General features: G+C 36.9%; 1 protein-coding gene across 3 annotated transcripts in view; it reads left to right on the top strand.

Annotated features, from left to right (window-relative positions):
- RAD18 (RAD18 E3 ubiquitin protein ligase) overlaps positions 1–17,999 on the top strand; it is a 122,661-nt gene that overhangs the window by 39,915 nt on the left and 64,747 nt on the right. For 2 of the 3 annotated variants that reach the window (XM_057706297.1, XM_057706296.1), the window contains exons 7-8: positions 4,884–5,068; positions 16,851–16,927. In XM_057706297.1, coding sequence (XP_057562280.1) covers positions 4,884–5,068; positions 16,851–16,927 — 262 coding nt within the window. The remainder of the gene's footprint in view (positions 1–4,883; positions 5,069–16,850; positions 16,928–17,999) is intronic. The other variant, XM_057706298.1, reaches the window with a different exon arrangement.

Raw genomic sequence — 17,999 nt, forward strand, 5'->3', positions numbered from 1 at the left:
CATACTATATACACCTAACATTAAATGGTATAAAAGACACCTGAAACTAATACAACATTGTAAATCAACTATACTCCAATAAAAACTAAAAAAAAAAAGTACAAAAGGGTATTTTTTTTTTAAAGAAAACATGGAATCATTTATTCATTCAACAAACTTTTTTTTAAAATAGTTATAGCCACTTTATTCATAATAGCTACCTTTGGGAATCATAAAAATGTCCATTAACAGTGGAATGGATACACAAATTGTATATTTATATCACGAAACACTGTATAGCACTGAAAAAGAATGAAATGTGGGTGGGTCTCACAAAGGTAATAAAGAAATCAGATGTTAAAAGCTGCATACTGTATGTTTCATTTATATAAAATTCAAAAGTAGACAAAGCTAACCTGTGTTTGGTGTAGTGGTTACCTTTTGGGAAGGGCAGAGGGGTTTCTGAGGTCCTTGTAAGTTTCTATTTCATGACTTTTGGTAGTGGTTACATACCCATAATCCATTTGAAATAATCCATTAGGCTATACATTTATGATATCTGCCTTTTTCTGTTTTTATACTTAAATTTAAAATTTTATTAGAAAGGAAGAGGAGTGTTGGATTAGTCTTAGATCTCATTTACTTTTCTATTTAGCTATCTAGTTTTAAAATTTATTTTTGAGAGACCAAAATAAGATTAGAATTGTTTTTAAATTATTGTGTTTTTCAACTCTGTTCTTTTTAACTGTGACATTGTACCCAAACAGTTGTCACATGGGGCCTAGAATGTCTACCCTTCTATATAACATGTTTCAACAAATACTTACTAAGCACATAACTATGTGCCAGGCACACTACAAAGCATTGGTGAATCATTGGTGAATGAAAGTCAGATGTTCTGCTCCTAACACCCTTTTGTTCTGAAAGGATGCAACCAGTAGGCTTGCATTTTGAAGGCAGTGATTTTCTCTGGTGATTGCATACGTATAAACTTGCAGTTATATCATTTTTCTATGGGGCAGGTTCAGAAGGGTATGTTTGAAATGTAATGTGTGTGTGTGTGTCTCCTGCTGACTACCCAGGTGAGATAACCCACTATTTGTACCTAAACTCACACTATTCTGCCTCCCTTATACGTCAAAATCATAGTAGTTTATTAAACTAGGCCACTGTTGTTACACCTGTAAGCTGTAAGTTAGGCATCAAATTTTAGTCATAGTTAAACTGCAGGGTGTTAAAGAATCAGTGGTTAATGAAGATAATAAAGAAGCAGAAGACGTGAATTATTCAATAGATGAGTCTGGTGATGAAGGGAAGAGGAGAGATGAGATGGTAGTTTGGGGAGGTAAGTAAGGAACAAGATCAGGAAAGGTTTTATTTTATAAAATAGAGATTATATAAGCCTTTAGCCTCCTTCCTTCCTCTCTCTCCAAGGAGAGAGCAGACGATATAAAGAACAAGAGATCAGAAGTCCAGGAATGCAGTTATCCTTGACATGCAGAAAGAACCCTCCTCCTGAAACAGGACGGAAGGGGGAGCAAATAGGTGATAATTCAGAGATCTGGAAAGGAGAGGGAGGTAATTGAAGAAATTAATGGTATCCGGGAGGTGGGAATGAACAGAATGATTGACTCTTACGTTTGGTCTGTTTGGAAGAACTCGAAAGAGTATTTGCCAAATATCATGCTAATAAGGCAGGACTATTTTATTGTTTTTTTTGTGATTAAAGATAAAATGGTGTCACTTAGATTTTATGAGTAAATCTGGAGTGAAGGCTGGTTCTGAGGGACAAAGTCTTGCTGTTATAATTTGCAAAAGCTAACATATAAAGCACAGCAATGCTTTATTAATTTACAGTGGTGGGCACCAAATCGCAGTTCTTACTATGGTGTTTTTAGCGTGATAGTTAACTTTTTTCCCTTAGCAGAACCTTTTTTTCAAGTGAAAATGCACAGTGAACCGTAACATAAAATAGATAAAATTGGCCCTGCTCCGTTAAAGTGGAGATAGAGGGCCTGAGGATCGTGCTTCTCCCCCTGACCTCCCCCTGCGTCCCTGCCTCGTATCCAGTGGCCTTCAGGCCCCAAGATCCCTCCACAGGTCCCTGCGACAGATGCCTGTGCAGTCTTGCGTGCACAGTCCTCACCCCTGGTGGGTAAGTTTGTAGACGAGAATAAAATTTAGATTTTTAGATTGCCTAGTTAGTCGAGATTTGAAATAAAGAAGCTGGACCATGACAAGGATTATTTCTCATAAGCCATGAGAATCTGATGACGTGCCTTTCTCTTTAGAAATGTTTTTTACTAGAGAATGAGTTGGGAGTATAGAAGCTGGGCATTTTCTCCTTGAAGAGCAAGGAATCAGCACTGATAATCTTGCTTGGACTGCTGTTTCTCTAGCTGCATCCATCGTATTTCTTCTAACACACTTACCATGTCAACACATGTGGTTCCAAAACACATGCTCTGTGAAATACCATACGTAGTCCTGCCAGTTACTCTGTAGTGCAATTTAGAAGCACTGCATTCTCCCTGTCTCTCCCTTAGGGAAAGATTTACTGTGCGAGTTATTGTATTGAATGCTCTGAGAAGTCCTACGTCAAACATAATTGTTGGATTTTGTTTAATCCAGTAATTCCTAAATTTATTTGACCCTAAAACCTTTTTGTCCTCATAGCTCATCTTGCAAAGCTAGTGTTTGTGAAGATATGTTTAGGGAGACATTGAACCACCTTTTTCTTTAGTTACATCCTGGTCTTAGGGTCTGGTCATATACAATTAAAAAACTTTTCTCTACAACACCCCGACAGGCCACTTCTTTAATGTGGATGACAGCCGTTAAACCATTCTATGTAGATTCATATCAAAGTTGATTCAAAGAATACTTTTCCTTTTGATGTCCTCAGATTCTGAGGACCTTTAAATGCATTACTGTTTCATCACATCATGGAAGAAAGATCAGTGGCATTTTCATGTTTTGGGAAACATTTATCAGGCTTCATATTTTAAAATTCTTGACAGAAATTATTGATTTCTGCTGGTGTTTTTCATTGTAAATGCCAGTGAACAGTACAGTTTTCCATTAGAATTTCACATTCATAAGTTTAATCATCTAGCCTTAATAAAATAAATGTTTTAGATACAGACCTACTGACTTGTCCCTCACAATGTTCTTGTATAAACTTCTACAAAAGATTTTTCAGCTCTTGCTACCTTCTGTGATTTTATTTAGCCATAATCGTATCAGTGTTGTAGAGTCCAGTAGGCTGGCTGTCCGTCATTATAAGAAGAGCAATTTTCAGAAAAATGTAATCTGTTGAGTGTTTATAGGTCTTTCTGCAGTTAAATAGTTATTTCTGGCTTTTGGACTATATCGATAGAGCATAAAAGAAATAAATTAGCCTGGGAGTGGCACTGTTGGTTAATAGAGAAATGTTTGGTTGTTTTCAGTCTGTATTCGACTATACTCTCTTTCTTAGTGTGGTCTCTGGACCATTTGCGTCATATTTCCGTGTGTTAATAGAGATTTTAGGTTTCCACTTAAAGAGGTGAGTCAGAATTGGTGGATGGTGTGGCCAAGCGATTAAGAATTGCACTTTAAATTACTCTCCAGGTGGTTCTGAGATGCACTCAAGGTTGAGCAGATTGGCCTTGTGCCAACTAGTTATATGCAAGTCTTTTGTAAAATCTTGTTTTTCTGGATAAATCTGTTACTTTCAAGTTCCTATTAATTTTTGCCTGAAGTTTTGATATTTCATTTAAAAATGATTGCAATTGTAGTGACTACCTTGAATACATGTTTGTTAAGCACCGTATTGCCATGGTGTTGAGCCCTGCAATGTACTCAGAGAAACAGGTTATAATTAGATTAAATAGATTAAAGTTCATTAAGTAGTTCCTGTGTAAGTAATTTTCTCAAGTTGTTGATACCCTTAGGTAGCTTGACTTTTACATATTCCATGTAAGGAAATAATGTTTATTAATTTGTGTTTTGGAGGGAGTATAAGGAAGTCATTTGCTAGAGCTTTGTTATACTTAAAATTGTAACTTAGTGCTTATCATTGTATTTGTCATGTAAATAGAAGGAAGAGCCAGGGAGAGATTTTGCTAATACACTTCTTATAATGCCTTATATATTTATTAATATAATTAATTGAAGTTGAAAGAAAAAAAACACTGCTGTGTTTCTTGCTGTTGTTTTCAATTGTGTTCTTTTGAGGATGATCCCACAAGAATACTACCTACCCATCAACTCTCTGAATTCTTTTTCCATTGATGTAATGAGTTGGGTAAAGCTAACCATCCCAGCAAGTCTTTTTTTATTTCATCTAGTGCTTTTGCAAAATGATTGCCTTGGCTATAAGTGGGCAGTTTTGGCTATACATCAGAAATTTTTCTAAAGAAGCTATATATGATGGTATTCTTAAATCCATAGCCTGACCCTCGATAGCATTTGTACTCTAATCACCTGAGATAACTGGTTTTCATAGAGATTTGTATGGAAGCCATGGGCAAATTTTAGGAAAAGCATGCTTTAAAGATGTGAAGAAGTGAGAAAGTTCACATGTGTGTGATCCTAAGTTCTTATAGCGTTCAGTGCACAGCCCTCTGTGAGTCCCAGTTCTGCATCTTTAGGCCTGGCCTTGCTCTGAGACCTGAGTTCTGGCTGCCACCTAAACCTCTCTGTTTGACTGTCCCACTGCCACCTCAGATGCATCACTGTCAGAAAAATACTGTCAACTTTATTAGCACATTTCATCCTTCTGTTTCCTGTTTTTGTCTTAATGGTTCTACTATTCTCCTAGTTGCCTTGGTATTGAGTCAGAAGGTAAATTACTGTTTTACATGAAAAGCATTTGATAATTCACAACAACCCTCAGTGAACTCTTTTTTTCCCCATTTCAGCTCTGTTCATAAAAGGAAGCCGCTACCCAAAACTGTATATAACTTGCTGTCAGATCGAGATTTAAGGAAAAAGCTAAAGCAGCATGGATTATCTGTTCAAGGAAATAAACAACAGCTCATTAAAAGACATCAAGAGTTTGTACACATGTACAATGCGCAGTGTGATGCTTTGCATCCTAAATCAGGTAAAGTAATAAAACAGTGAGTTGCGTTTATCCTCTGGATAAAGCAGTTTTGTGTGGCTCGGGTTTATAAACGACAGAAAAAAGTTTTTTAATACATTTTTGGTAATAGGTAAGACATGCAAATTTAATCCTTCCAAAGGTACCTAGAGGGTCCTGTGATAAGCCAGCCTTTCTCTCAGCCTATCTCTCTGTCCCACTTCCCTCCTCAGAGGCGGCCACTGCGGCCAGCTTCTCATGCATATGAAGGTTGATCTCGAGAGTGTGGCCTATAACCTAGTTACGCAGCTTGATGATGGGGTGACTGTGGGCAAGTTACTTATTATATCTGACCTTGGTTTTCTCACCCGTAAAGTAAGAGTTATAGTACTGCCTACTTCATGGTGTTTTTGAGCAGAATAAATGATGCAGTGCATGTAAAGTCCTAGCATATTACCTTAGCAGGTAGTGAGCATTGAGTAAATGTTGCATTAGATTATTAAGATTGTTATACACAAAAATATATCCTTGATCATTGTTGTTTTATAAAAATGTTAATTAATTTTACATACACACTACTTAATAGTTTTTTTCCATTTAACTACACACAAATTTTGGAGTTCTTTCAATTATTAGCATATCGATGGAATTGCCTAATTTAAAAAAAATTAAAGTATAATATGCAAACAGAAACTTAAATTATAAATATATTGTTTGGTGACTATCACAAAGTAAAGGGAAAGTGCCCTTGTAACCACCACTCAGATCACTGCCAGCATCCCAGGAGCTGTGTCCGCTCCCGCCCCGCCCGCGCCCCCCCTACCACCTTCATTCTCACAGATGACCACCTAGTTGACTTCTAAAACCATATATTCATTTTGACTGTTTTTGCCTATATTTTATCTTTTTGTAAATGAAATAATAAGTAGTGTATGCATTCTTCTGAGTCTGGCTTCATTTTGTGCAACATTTATGTTTATAAGATTTATCCATGTTTTTGTGTGCAGGTGTGATTCTCTAAAATTTTTCTTACTGTAGCCTATTCCCTTATATAGATATGTCACACTGTCCATTTGGTGGTTGATGGACATTTGGATTTCCCCACTCTTTGGCTCTTAAGAGTAATGCTGCTATGAGTAATCTTTTGCAAGTCTCCTGGTGCTCATAGGCACACATGTTTGGGGGATTCATATACCTAGATGTGGGATTGTTGTTTTTGCAGATGTTCACCTTTCATGGGTGGAGACAGAAACTCAGTGCCAATGTATGTTCTCATCAGGAGGGTATGAGAATTCTAATTTTTCCACATTCTTTTTTTTTTTTTAATTATTTTTATTTATTTATTTATTTATTTTTGGGGAGGTACGCCAAGTTCAATCATCTGTTTTTATACACATATCCCCATATTCCCTCCCTCCCTCAACTCCCCCCCCACCCTCCCTCGAGTCCCCCCCACCGTCCCCGTCCCAGTCCTCTAAGGCATCTTCCATCCTCGAGTTGGACTCCCTTTGTTATACCACAACTTCCCACTGGCTATCTATTTAACAGTTGGTACTATATATATGTCTGTGCTACTCTCTCGCTTTGTCTCAGCTTCCCCTTCACCCCCCGCCCCCCCAAACCTCTTAACATCATCAATATTGTCAATTTTCCATTTTGGCCATTCTAGTGGGCCCATGGTAGTATCTCATTGTGGTTTTAATTTTTGTTTCCCTAGTGGTTTATAGTGTTCAGCATATTTTTATATAGCTATTGGCTATTTGGATATTCTCTTTGGTGAAATACCCATTTAAGTCTTGTGCCCAATTTTTCTATGCTATAGATCTATTGTTTCCTGATTTACTTGTGGGCGTACGTGAATTTTTCTGGATACAAATCTTGCTGGGTGTATATATGTTTAATCTCATTTCATCTTTTTGCTCTCTTAATAGCTTCATTTGAGAGGTAGAAATTTAAAATTTTCTATCCAATGTGTTGCATTTTTCCATTGGTTAGTACCTTTTATGTCTTTGCCTACCACAGAATCATGTTTTCTTCTAAAAGCATTTAAAAGCATCATTCTTTTTGCTTCTACCTTTCAACTTACAGTTTATCTAGAATTGATTTTTGCATACGTTGCAAGGTAAGGGACGAGATTCTTTTGTTGTTTCCACATGGGTAGCTGATTGGTGTAGTACCATTTATTGAAAAACCATGCTTTACACATTGAATTGTCAGTACATCTTGGTTGAGAATCAGCTAACTGTGTGTGTGTGGGTCTGGACACTGTTTTGTTCCACTGGGTCATTTATTTATCCTCGTGCCAGTAGTGCACTGTCTTAATTACTTTATGAGTAATTTAAAAATCTTGCTGTCTGGTAATGCAGTTCCTCCAGCTTTGTTGTTTATTGAGATTATCTATTAATAGGTGAATGAGTATACAAATTGTCGTACAACCATACAGTGGAACACTGCTCAACAATAAAAATGAATGAACTACTAATAAATGCAACAAGATGGGTAAACCTCAAAAGCATTGTGCTTAGTGAAAGAAGCCAGATACAAAAGACTACATACTGTACAATTTTAAAACTCCATTTATCTGGCATTTTAGAAAAGGCAAAAACTATAGGGACATAGAAGAGATGAGTATGTCCCAGGGCCTGAGGATAAGGGGGGAGGGAATTTACTCCAGCGGGGCAGAACTTTTGGGGGTGAAGGAAATGTTCTAGATTTTGGCTGAAATGATGACTAAATGACTATTAAATAACAGGCAACTGGACTTGTTGCCAGTTTTCAGCTGTTCTAGATAAAGCTGCTATGAAACTGGGCTTATAGATTTTTATGTAGTCATGTGCTTTCATTTCTTTTGTATTTTCCTTTTCATTCAGTTAAGGTATTTTCTAATTTTTGTTGTGATCTCTTCTTTTACCCATGGATTATTTGGAAGTGTTTTCAATTTCCAAATATTTGAATATTTCCCAGAGATCTTTTTTTAATCATTTCTAATTTGATTCCATTGAAGCAGTTGTGTATGATTTCAGACCTTTTACATTTATTGAGACTTGTTTTATAACTCAGCTTTAGATCTTCCTTGGTGAGTGTTCCTTAGGCGCTTGAAAGTTTTGCTTCGTTTGTTCAGTGATCTAAAACGTTAGTTATGCAAAGATGCTAGGTAGTATATTGAAGTCTTCTACATGCTTACTGATGCTCTGTTTACTGATTCTATCAGTTACTGAGAGGATTATTGAAATCTCCAAGGGTATTTGTAGATTTTTAATTTTTCCTTTTAGTATATTCTGTTTCTTTACATTTTGAATCTCACTAATTAGGTGTATATGTATTTAATATTGTTATGTCTCTTTAATATATTAACCTATTTATTATTATGAAATATTTGTTTTAGTCTCTGGTAATATTCCACAAATAATTTATTTCATTTTTTTCTTTAAACATATTGTGTCATTATATTTAAACTGTGTTTTTTTGGTAAGCAGTATATAGTTTGGATTTGCTTTTAAAGTTTAATTTGACAAGATATACCATTAAATTGTAGTGTTTAAAACTTTTTCATTTAATCTGTTTTGTTGGGTTTCAGTCTACCATCTTGCTTTCTGTTTTCTATTTGTCCTGCCCATTCTTTCTTTTTTTTCCTTTCTTTTCTTGATTTCTTTTAGATTGAGTATTTTTTAGTTCTCTATTTTATTTCCACTGTTGGCTTATTAGTTTAATTTCTTTTAGTGATTGTTCTACAGTTTACCATGTGCATCTTAAACTTATCACAGTCTGCATTCAGATAAGATTGTACTACATGTTTAACATAGGACATTACTCCTTCCGCCCTTGGTTTTATTGTCATAGATTTTTTCTTCTGTATGTTATAAACCTCCTCCTACGATGGTGAGTCAAAAATTATCCAGACTTCGGTTATGTTAAAACTTCTGTTGTCTACACTGTCTTGTCAGTGCTTTCTGTTCAAGGCTACTGTCTCCCCCGTTCCTGCTGTGCAGGTGTGAACATGTTACATCAGTTCATTTGTAACTGCGATGTGAGCAAAAATGGATGCCCCACTTGTGATTTGCACAAAAGAAGAGCAGCGTGCAGCGATGCGTTTTTTGTGCTCTGAGGATGTACACATCCGCACACTTCTGCTTACATGGTCGACACTTTGCAAAAGCTTCGTTTTGAGGTGTTAAAGCATCCTCCCTATGGTCCTGATCTTGCTTCATCGGACTTTCACCTGTTTGGTCCCCTGAAAGCAGCCTTACGAGGACGAAGATTGACTTCTGATAAAGAAGTGAAGACTGTGGTGCATTCATGGCTTGCAGCTCCGCCTAAAACATTTTTTTAATGAGGGATTACAAAAGCTTGTTGACAGGTGGACAAAGTGTATTGAAAAGCAAGGAGATTATGTTGAAAAATGATGTATTTATCTTTTCTAGAAGTTAATTAAAATAAATTCTGCAGCCAGGGTGCAGATAAGTTTTGACTTACCCTTGTACTTTGTTACCGTTTTTGCTTTAAACTGTCAATTTTCCTTTAAAGAAATTTTTAAAATGAAAAGGAAAGTCTTTATGTTCCTACACATTCACCGTTTGTAGTATTCCTCATTTCTTTGCTTAGATCCAGGTTTCCATGTGATGTCATATTCTTTTGGCCTGAATATCTTCATTTAATGTTTCTTGTAATGCACAAGTGTTGTTGAGACAAGTTCTTGCAGCTTTTATTTGTCTGAAAAAGTCTTAATTTTTCTTTCTTTTAAAAAAAACTTTACTTGGAAATAATTTTGAACTTATGGGAAAGTTGAAACATTATCGTAAAGAACACAAATGTACCCTTTACACAGATTCACCTATTAGCATTTTGCCCCATCTGCTTTATGAATTATTGTTCCTCTTTCTCTGTATTAATACATAGGTGTTTGTGTGTGTGTACATCTTTATATACATATATTTTTTTCTTAAGCCATCTGAGAACAAGGCATATAATCACATCTCCTAAATACTTCATTGTGTATTTCCTAAGAAAAGAGGTATTCTCTTTTTATTGCTGCAGTACAGTTACCAACTTTAGTAAATCTGTCTTTGTTAAATAGTTCTTTAATCTATCATCTTTGTTCCAGTTTCAGCAGTTGACCCAGTAATGGCCTTTGTGGATGTTTTTCCCCCTCCAGTACATGATCCAGTTTTGGATCACAATATTAAATTTAGTTGTAATATCCATTCAATCTCTTTCAGTCTGGAACAGTTCCTCAGCCTTTCTTTGTCTTTTATGACGTTGGCATTTTAAAAGAATACAGTCTTTGTTGTTGGGTGTTTTCCCCGAATAGAATGTTTCTCATTTTGGCTTTGTCCTATGTTTCCTTATAATTACATTCAGGCCATGCATTTGTGGCCGTGATACTATATAAGTGATGTTTTGTCCTTTTCAGAATATCACATCTAGAAGTATGTGACATCTTCGTGCCCTTCATTTGTGATGGCAGGTTTGATTACCTTGTCAGTTTCTTCATTTTGTAGTTTCCTCCTTATTCCTAATAAGAAATCTGTAGAGAGACACTTTTATCTCACTGCTACCTTTAGCATTCTTTAGTAATATTTACCTGAACTGGTCTTTTCTGTGTAGTTGCACAATGATGATTTTCTGATTTCAGCCTTCCTTCCACATTTGCCGGTCGACACTTGCCACGGTTCTGGAAGGAGGAGCCTTCCCTTGTTTTTAACTTGTCATCAGTATGCATTCACAGGTTTATAGCTTATTTCCATCCTTAGTTATTTTGGTGTTTATGTTTCCAAATTTGGCCAGTGGGAGCTTCTCCATGCTGATCTATTATTATTTTTTTTTACCATTTCCTTACTTCTAACATAAGGTAGTGATTCCCTGCCCCAGCCCTGGAATCAGCTGTTTCCCTGAGAGACTTTGGTTCTCTTGGGGGGAAAACAAGATAAGGCTACCAGCTGTGCTCATTGCCACCTGCTACTTTTTTTTTTTTTTTTTTTTTAAGTTGTGGTGAGTGGGGGCCACTCTTCGTTGTGGTGCGCAGGCTCCTCATTGCCGTGGCTTCTCTTATTGCAGAGCACGGGCTCTAGGCATGTGGGCCCCAGCAGTTGCAGCACGTGGGCGCAATAGTTGTGGCTCACAGGCTCTAAAGCGCAGGCTCAGTAGTTGTGGTGCATGGGCCTAGCTGCTCTGCGGCATGTGGGATCTTCCCGGAGCAAGGATTGAACCCGTGTCCCCTGCATTGGCAGGTGGATTCTCAACCACTGCACCACCTAGGAAGCCCTGCCACCTGGTACCTTTGCTTCTAGACTCTTTCAGCAGATGGAGCTTAGGAATATATACACACATATACATATGCATACATGGATATGCATATGCATACACATGCACGTATGCCTGTATACTACAGGTATATGTATGCAGGTAAATCCACTTATGCATATTAGAAATCATGGGAACATGTCAACACCTTTGCTTTCAATCCAGCCCCACAGAGTTCTTCTTTACCTTTCTTTATTTCATGTTTGTATTTCCATTTTTCCACAGGGAGCATCTTCTCTCCCAGTAGCATCAGCACATTTACTTATTTGTTCAGTTCTGTAATACATCTAAAATCGCTTCAGAATTGCTTCATCTATACTGCTACATCTCTGCAACCAGGGAAAGAATTCCAGATTTTCTTTTTTTTAGTTCTGTGTACCCAGTCTTCCCTCTCCCCTCCCTACTCTCCTGGACTTAGGGTACATAGTCAAATACTGTGTTCCCCAAAGTTATTTTTTCCCTTTATTGTCATTATGTTATTTGAAATAATACAATGACGTTCATTTGTTTCACTTTGTTTCCAACTTTTCTTTTGGCTTCATTGGGCCTTTGTTGCTGTGCACGGGCTTTCTCCAGTTGTGGCGAGCAGGGGCTACTCTTCCTTGCAGTGCGCAGGCTCATTGTGGTGGCTTCTCTTGTTAAGGAGCACAGGCTCTAGGCTTGCGGGCTTCAGTAGTTGCAGCACACGGGCTCAGTAGTTGCGGCTCATGGGCTCTAGAGCACAGGTTCAGTAGTTGCGGTGCAGTGGGCTCAGCTGCTGCATGGCATGTGGGATCTTCCTGTACCAGGATGGAACCCTCATCCACTGCATTGCCAGGGAAGCCCTCCAACTTTTATTGTTATTTAGTTCCCTCCTATAAGTACAAGAAATTAGTAACAAATGTATCATTTAAACTACTTTAAAGAGATATACAGTTGACTCTTGAACACCACAGGTTTGAACTGCAGATTATATGCACTTTTTTTTCAATAAATATAGTACCTGTATTTTAATTTTACAGATCTTTAAATTAACTAAGTGTGGGGAGAAGTTCGTGCTGGAGACTGGGAGCATCAGCAGTATTTAGCTGGAATAGGTCGGATATTGTCAAAAAGGTTTCTGATCTCTCCCTTTCACAACCCTTTGCTTAGAATAGGTTTCTCTTGGGGCTTTTTTTTTTTTTTTCTTTCTTCTGTGAGTGTTGGTGGTTCCAGGTTGCAGGCTTCGCCAGAGACCAGTCTGGGATATTTAGAAGATAAAAAGAAAACCCGGGAAACTTACTGCAGTGTTGTTCCTCAAATTCTGTAGCCAGTCCATTTTCTTCCTTCCACTTTTTAGAGTTTTCTTACCATTGTCTTACATCTGGAGTTTGTAATTATACTTTGCAGGGAAGATTATGAGAAGTGAGAATAGAAATGAGCCTAGGCCAACTTGTTTGGAATCAGAAGTTCTTGTTGATGTATGCATTTTTGATTTCTGTTCTAGGTGCAAACACATTAGGATTGTTACGTTTTCTTTGTGAATTGACCCCTTTCAGTAATTTCCCTCTTTATCCCTGGTAACATTCATTGCTCTGGAGTCTCTTTTGCCTCCTATGAATATAGTTATTTCAGGTTTCTTTTCATTGGTATTTACATGATACATGTCTTTCCATTCTTTGTTTTGAACCTATTTTGAATCTATGTCTTTTATTTAAAATGTGTTCTTTGTTAACCTTATATTGTTTGGTTTTTCTTTTTTATCCATTCTGCATTCTTTGGTTCTTATTCGTTGGACCACTTACATTCGATGTTGTTGGCTTGAAACTTAACATCTTGCTAGTTGTTTTGTTTGTTCCATCTGCTTTTTGTTCCTTCTGTCCTTTTTTTAAATTGTTTTTTGGATTAATTTAGTACTTTAAAAATTATATTTCATTCTGCTATTGGCTTATTATTTTACCTCTTTTTCAAAATTTTAGTGTTTGCCTTAGGGTTTGTAATGTACACCTTTAATTAGTCACAGTCTACCTACAGATAATATACTGCTTTGCTTGTAGTATAAGAACCTTACAACAGTTTACTCCCAGTCCCCAATTCTTTGTGCTTTTGTTATCATGCTGTCAACATAATGCATTGCTATTGTTTTTCCTTTAAACAGATAATTATCTTTTATAGTAGTTAGAGAAAAGAGAAATGTATTTCATATTTACCTTCATTTTTACCATTTCTAGCACTTTATTTCTTATCAAGATGAATTTTTGATTTTATAATTCTTTGCTTGAAGAACTTCCTTTAACACTTTTTGTGGTACAGATCTGCTAATAATACGTTCTGTCAGTTTTTCTTTGTCTCAGAAAGCCTTCATTTCTCTTTCACTTTTGAAAAATATTTCCATTGATATAGAATTCTGGGTTGGTAGGTTTTTCCCCTAACACTTTAAGTTCTTCATTCCGTTGTCTTCTGGATTGAATAGTTTTTGATGAGAAGCATGATGTAATACTTGACTGTTCTTGGTGTAGTGTATCCCTTTTTCTCACTGGCTTCAAGATTTCCTCTGTGTGTTTATGTGTAGGTATAGTGTTGTGTTTTTGTTTTGTTAGGCTTTTTTGTTATTTATTCTGTTTGATATTCTTCGACGTTCTCATATTTGTGGTTTGATGTCTTTCATTATGTTTAGCTAATTCTGGCCATTGGGTCTCCAATATTTCCTCTCCCTTTTTTCTTTTTCTGGGATTTCTGTTACATGTATGTTAGGCCTTTTGATATTGTCCCACAGCTCTTAGATGCTCTATTCTGTTTTTTTGTGTGTTTTTTCCCCCTTTTTTTCTGTTTCAGTTTGGGTTATACCATCAATCCCATTTTCAAGTTGACTAATTCTTTCCTTGGCTGGGTCAAGTTATCTCTGCTAATGTTTTTTTATTTCTGATCTTTCTGTTTTATTCTTCTTGATGATTTCATCTCTCTCCTGAAATGCCCCATCTGTTCATGCATGTTGTTCATCTTTTCCACTAGATATTTTAGCCTATTATTCAGAGTTATTTTAAATTCCATGTCTGGTATTTCTGACATCTGGGTGATATCTGAGCTTGGTTTTGTTATTGTTGTTTGTTTGCTTGCTTGTTCATATATGTTGCGAATTTTGGTTGAAAGCCAGAATTAACATGTGAGACTCTAAAGACTGAAGTAAATAGTATGAATGACTAAAAAATAGACTTGTCTCCTCTTCTGCTAGGACTTTGCTATATGTGGTTGATTGATCTGGGTTTTGTTGTTGCTATGGTTGTCTGTAGTTGACCACCAGTTTCATATCCCTTTTGCTTAGGTCGGTGCCTGAGTTACCAGAAGTTTGTTTGTTTGTTTTTAAAATGCACCTGTATCACTCACACTTAGATTTTCCCTGTGAACCTGTGCCTTAAGGAGTCTCTTTCCATGCTCACTTCTCTCCCAGTGGCTGATTGCAGTTACTTGTCCCTGAGCATCCTGGCTCCGTGGTAGGGAGCATGAGGTTGTTCTCTGTTATCCTGGCTTAGCCTCCACCTTAGGAAGGCCTCTGGTCCTGGGTCTCGGGGTGGGGCTCTCTCAGTGATCCTGTGCCTCCCAAAGTGGCAAGAGTCCTCTAGTGGTCTCGGTCCAGGGCAGTTTCCTGACCCTTCTGCTGGAGAGGAGCTTTTGTTTGTTTCCTTTCTCCATTTACCTGTGCTCTGGGGACTTCAATTTTGCTGACCTTCCCTCAGTGGCTCAACGCTTTTGTTTCATACGGGTTAAAGATCTGATGGGGCTTCATGTCCTTCCTGCAGTGAGGGCTGTTCTTTCCCAGGCTTGGGTCTGGAGGGATACTTTTTGTAATTTCTCATCCTTCCCCCAGCAGTTCTTGAGAGTGCCCAGTACGGTCTGTAGAAAATAACCTGGGAATAGGTGTAGTTCCCTTGTATTGAAGCTTCCCAGGTTGGCCTTTTGCAATTTATCAAAAAGTTTATCTGAGGGACTTTCCTCGTGGCCCAGTGGTTAAGACTGTACTTCCACTGCAGAGGGCGTGGGTTTGATCCCTGGTCTGGGAACTAAGATCCAGCATACCTTACTGTGCAGCCAGGAAAAAAAAAGAAAGGAAAAAAAGGAAAAAAAAAAAAAAAGGATTTATCTGAAATCTTCTTAGCCAGTGGTTGGATAATCCTTGTCTTTCTTAGGTCAGCCAGTACTCATGACCCCTCTCTCTTCTAAGGTACCTGACTTTCCTTAGATCTTAGGCTAGTTGGTTTCCCTGTGACCTTAGCTCTGATGGATTCAAATAAAGTTACATATTTATAGGTTATCCAGCCTCTCTTGTTGTCAGGGTGAGAGTGACACTATATCCAGCTCTTTACATCATAAACAGAATGAGAAGTCTCCTTGAAAGATTTAAGCCCCTGAATTGCAACTAATCCTAGTACAGTTTCCTAAATACCTTAGAAGAGAGTATGCCAGATGTTCTCTAACTTGAATGATCCTTGGGTTACTGGATTGGGTAGAATGCAAGTGGCCCCTTTGCTTTCCTGCTACACCATGATTCAATAAATTTATGCTCTCTGTTCAGGCACACAGAGAGAGAGAGAGATTGTTTACATTGTTTCTACTGGTTTTAGAATATTAGGGAGGCAAGAGGTACCTCTCAGTGCTTGAAAAACAAACTTTTAATTGAGGTAATTGTATTCTTAAATGATCCTCTCAAGAACTGTGGGTTTTGTAAAAAAAACTTTTAATAGAGATTATTTATAAACTTACATAGAATTTAAATTCTTACAGTGAAGAATATGATGATTTCCTCCTGGTTACGTGTTATCTGGCTCAAACAATTGTCAACCCATGCCTAATGGTGTGTTGTCTGTCATTTATACCCCTCCCCCCATGGATTATTTTGAGGCAAATTCTAGATAAAGTATCTTTTTATGTTTAAATGTGTGGAAGGGGTTGTAGTTTTTTCCCCATATATGTATTTTAGTCTTAATATGTTCACCTAGTAGGAAGAAAGATAGCATTGGCAAATTTCATGCTATTTGCATTCAAAGGTATTTATATATGAGACAGAGTTATTCCAGCTCTCATTGTATGTGATTGATAACTACACCTACTGACAGAAATTCTGGAGTCAAGGCCATTTTCCTCCTGGTATTTGTAGACCTTTGTCTTTCCTTGAAAAGTAGATTATTGTAACATTTTGTAGATTGCAGTTTGAGTGGATATCCCCTAAGAATAGAATTTACACTAACATTAATTTTCATGTTTCATTGGGACTGCTATTTATACCTGTATATTCAAAGGAATGAGCAAAATGACTTTGCTGTACTCTTCTGATCATATTTTAAACTGTAATTGCATCCATAAAGGTTAAGTGTTTTAACTCTGTTCTTAATTTCTTACCCTTTTGTTTTGAAGTAACTTTAGACTTACAGAAAACATAAAGATAGGACATGTATACCCATCATCCAGCTTCAGTGTTAACAGTTTATATCACCAGAGTACATTGAGAAACACCATGTAATTAACATTGGCTGTATGTCCTTATTTTTAACAGCTGCTGAAATAGTTCAAGAAATTGAAAATATGGAGAAGACTAGGATGCGTCTTGAAGCTAGTAAACTCAACGAAAGCGTATGTTGATGGTCTTTTCCAGTGTCTCGGTAGAAATGAAGGAAGGAAAAGTTGAATACCTTACAAATTAAAGCAAATCAGTATTAAATCTGTTCACTGGGAAATGTACTAGAACACATTTCCCTCTAATGTATTGTGATTTACTTGCCGCTCATTTTAGCATTTTTATCATATTTAGCAGTCTTCGGGCACAAAATCAATCCAAAGTAGAGTTTACTGATGAATTATAGTTTTGTAGAAAAAGCATGTGTCAGTACATCAGGTAACCTTGGTATTGGTCCTTTTTTCTGGCGGTTCCGTTTAATAAGCTCTTTAACATTTAACCTCTCTGACCCTTAAGATCTTCACCTGTAAAACTCAGGGGTTTACCTATATAATCTCTAAGATCTCCTTTTAGCTCTGGTATTCTGCAGTTCTGTGATTATACTCTTGGCGAAATTCAGTAATTGTAAGAGTTGATGAGGATTGAGCATCTGTTGAGCTTATTGAGGGACTGAGACCTAAATTTCTTCACTGTTGCCTTCCTCTAGCTTGATGGTCCAACTTGAGGAAAAGATACCAAAGAAGAAAATAGTCATTGTGTCCTTTGACACTGGAGGAGGTGTTTTGGGCTCTCCCAAGTAGACTTTTTTTCTAGATCATCCATAATGTGTTTGTAAGGAAAGCAACGACCTTAGGGAAGTAAGTTTATAATCAGTAGAAAAAAAATGAGATTTTCATTGACTTTATTATTACCTTTGTGCTAACTATAAGATGGAGACTATAAGGAATTGTGTGAGTACATTTCAGATCTTTTAAGTCTAAAATTTTAAAAAGTGAACTAGAAATTTAACACATGAAGTCTTGCATTATTGCACCTTCTCTGCATACCTTTGTGGTAGACTTGGAAAGTTAGGTTGGAAAGATAGACGACAAATAAGATCTGCCTTGTTAGTGATCTGCTAAACGTCTCTTCAGCCTTGTAGTTTTGTGTTACCTGTTGTACAGATGAATGTGGAAAATTAACTATTGAAAATAGGAAATTTAATTGATTGTGTTAATACTTCATAAATTCTAATGGAATCAGTATTGC

The sequence above is a fragment of the Hippopotamus amphibius genome, chromosome 13 (genome assembly GCF_030028045.1).
Source record: "Hippopotamus amphibius kiboko isolate mHipAmp2 chromosome 13, mHipAmp2.hap2, whole genome shotgun sequence".
NCBI classification, from domain to species: Eukaryota; Metazoa; Chordata; class Mammalia; order Artiodactyla; family Hippopotamidae; genus Hippopotamus; species Hippopotamus amphibius.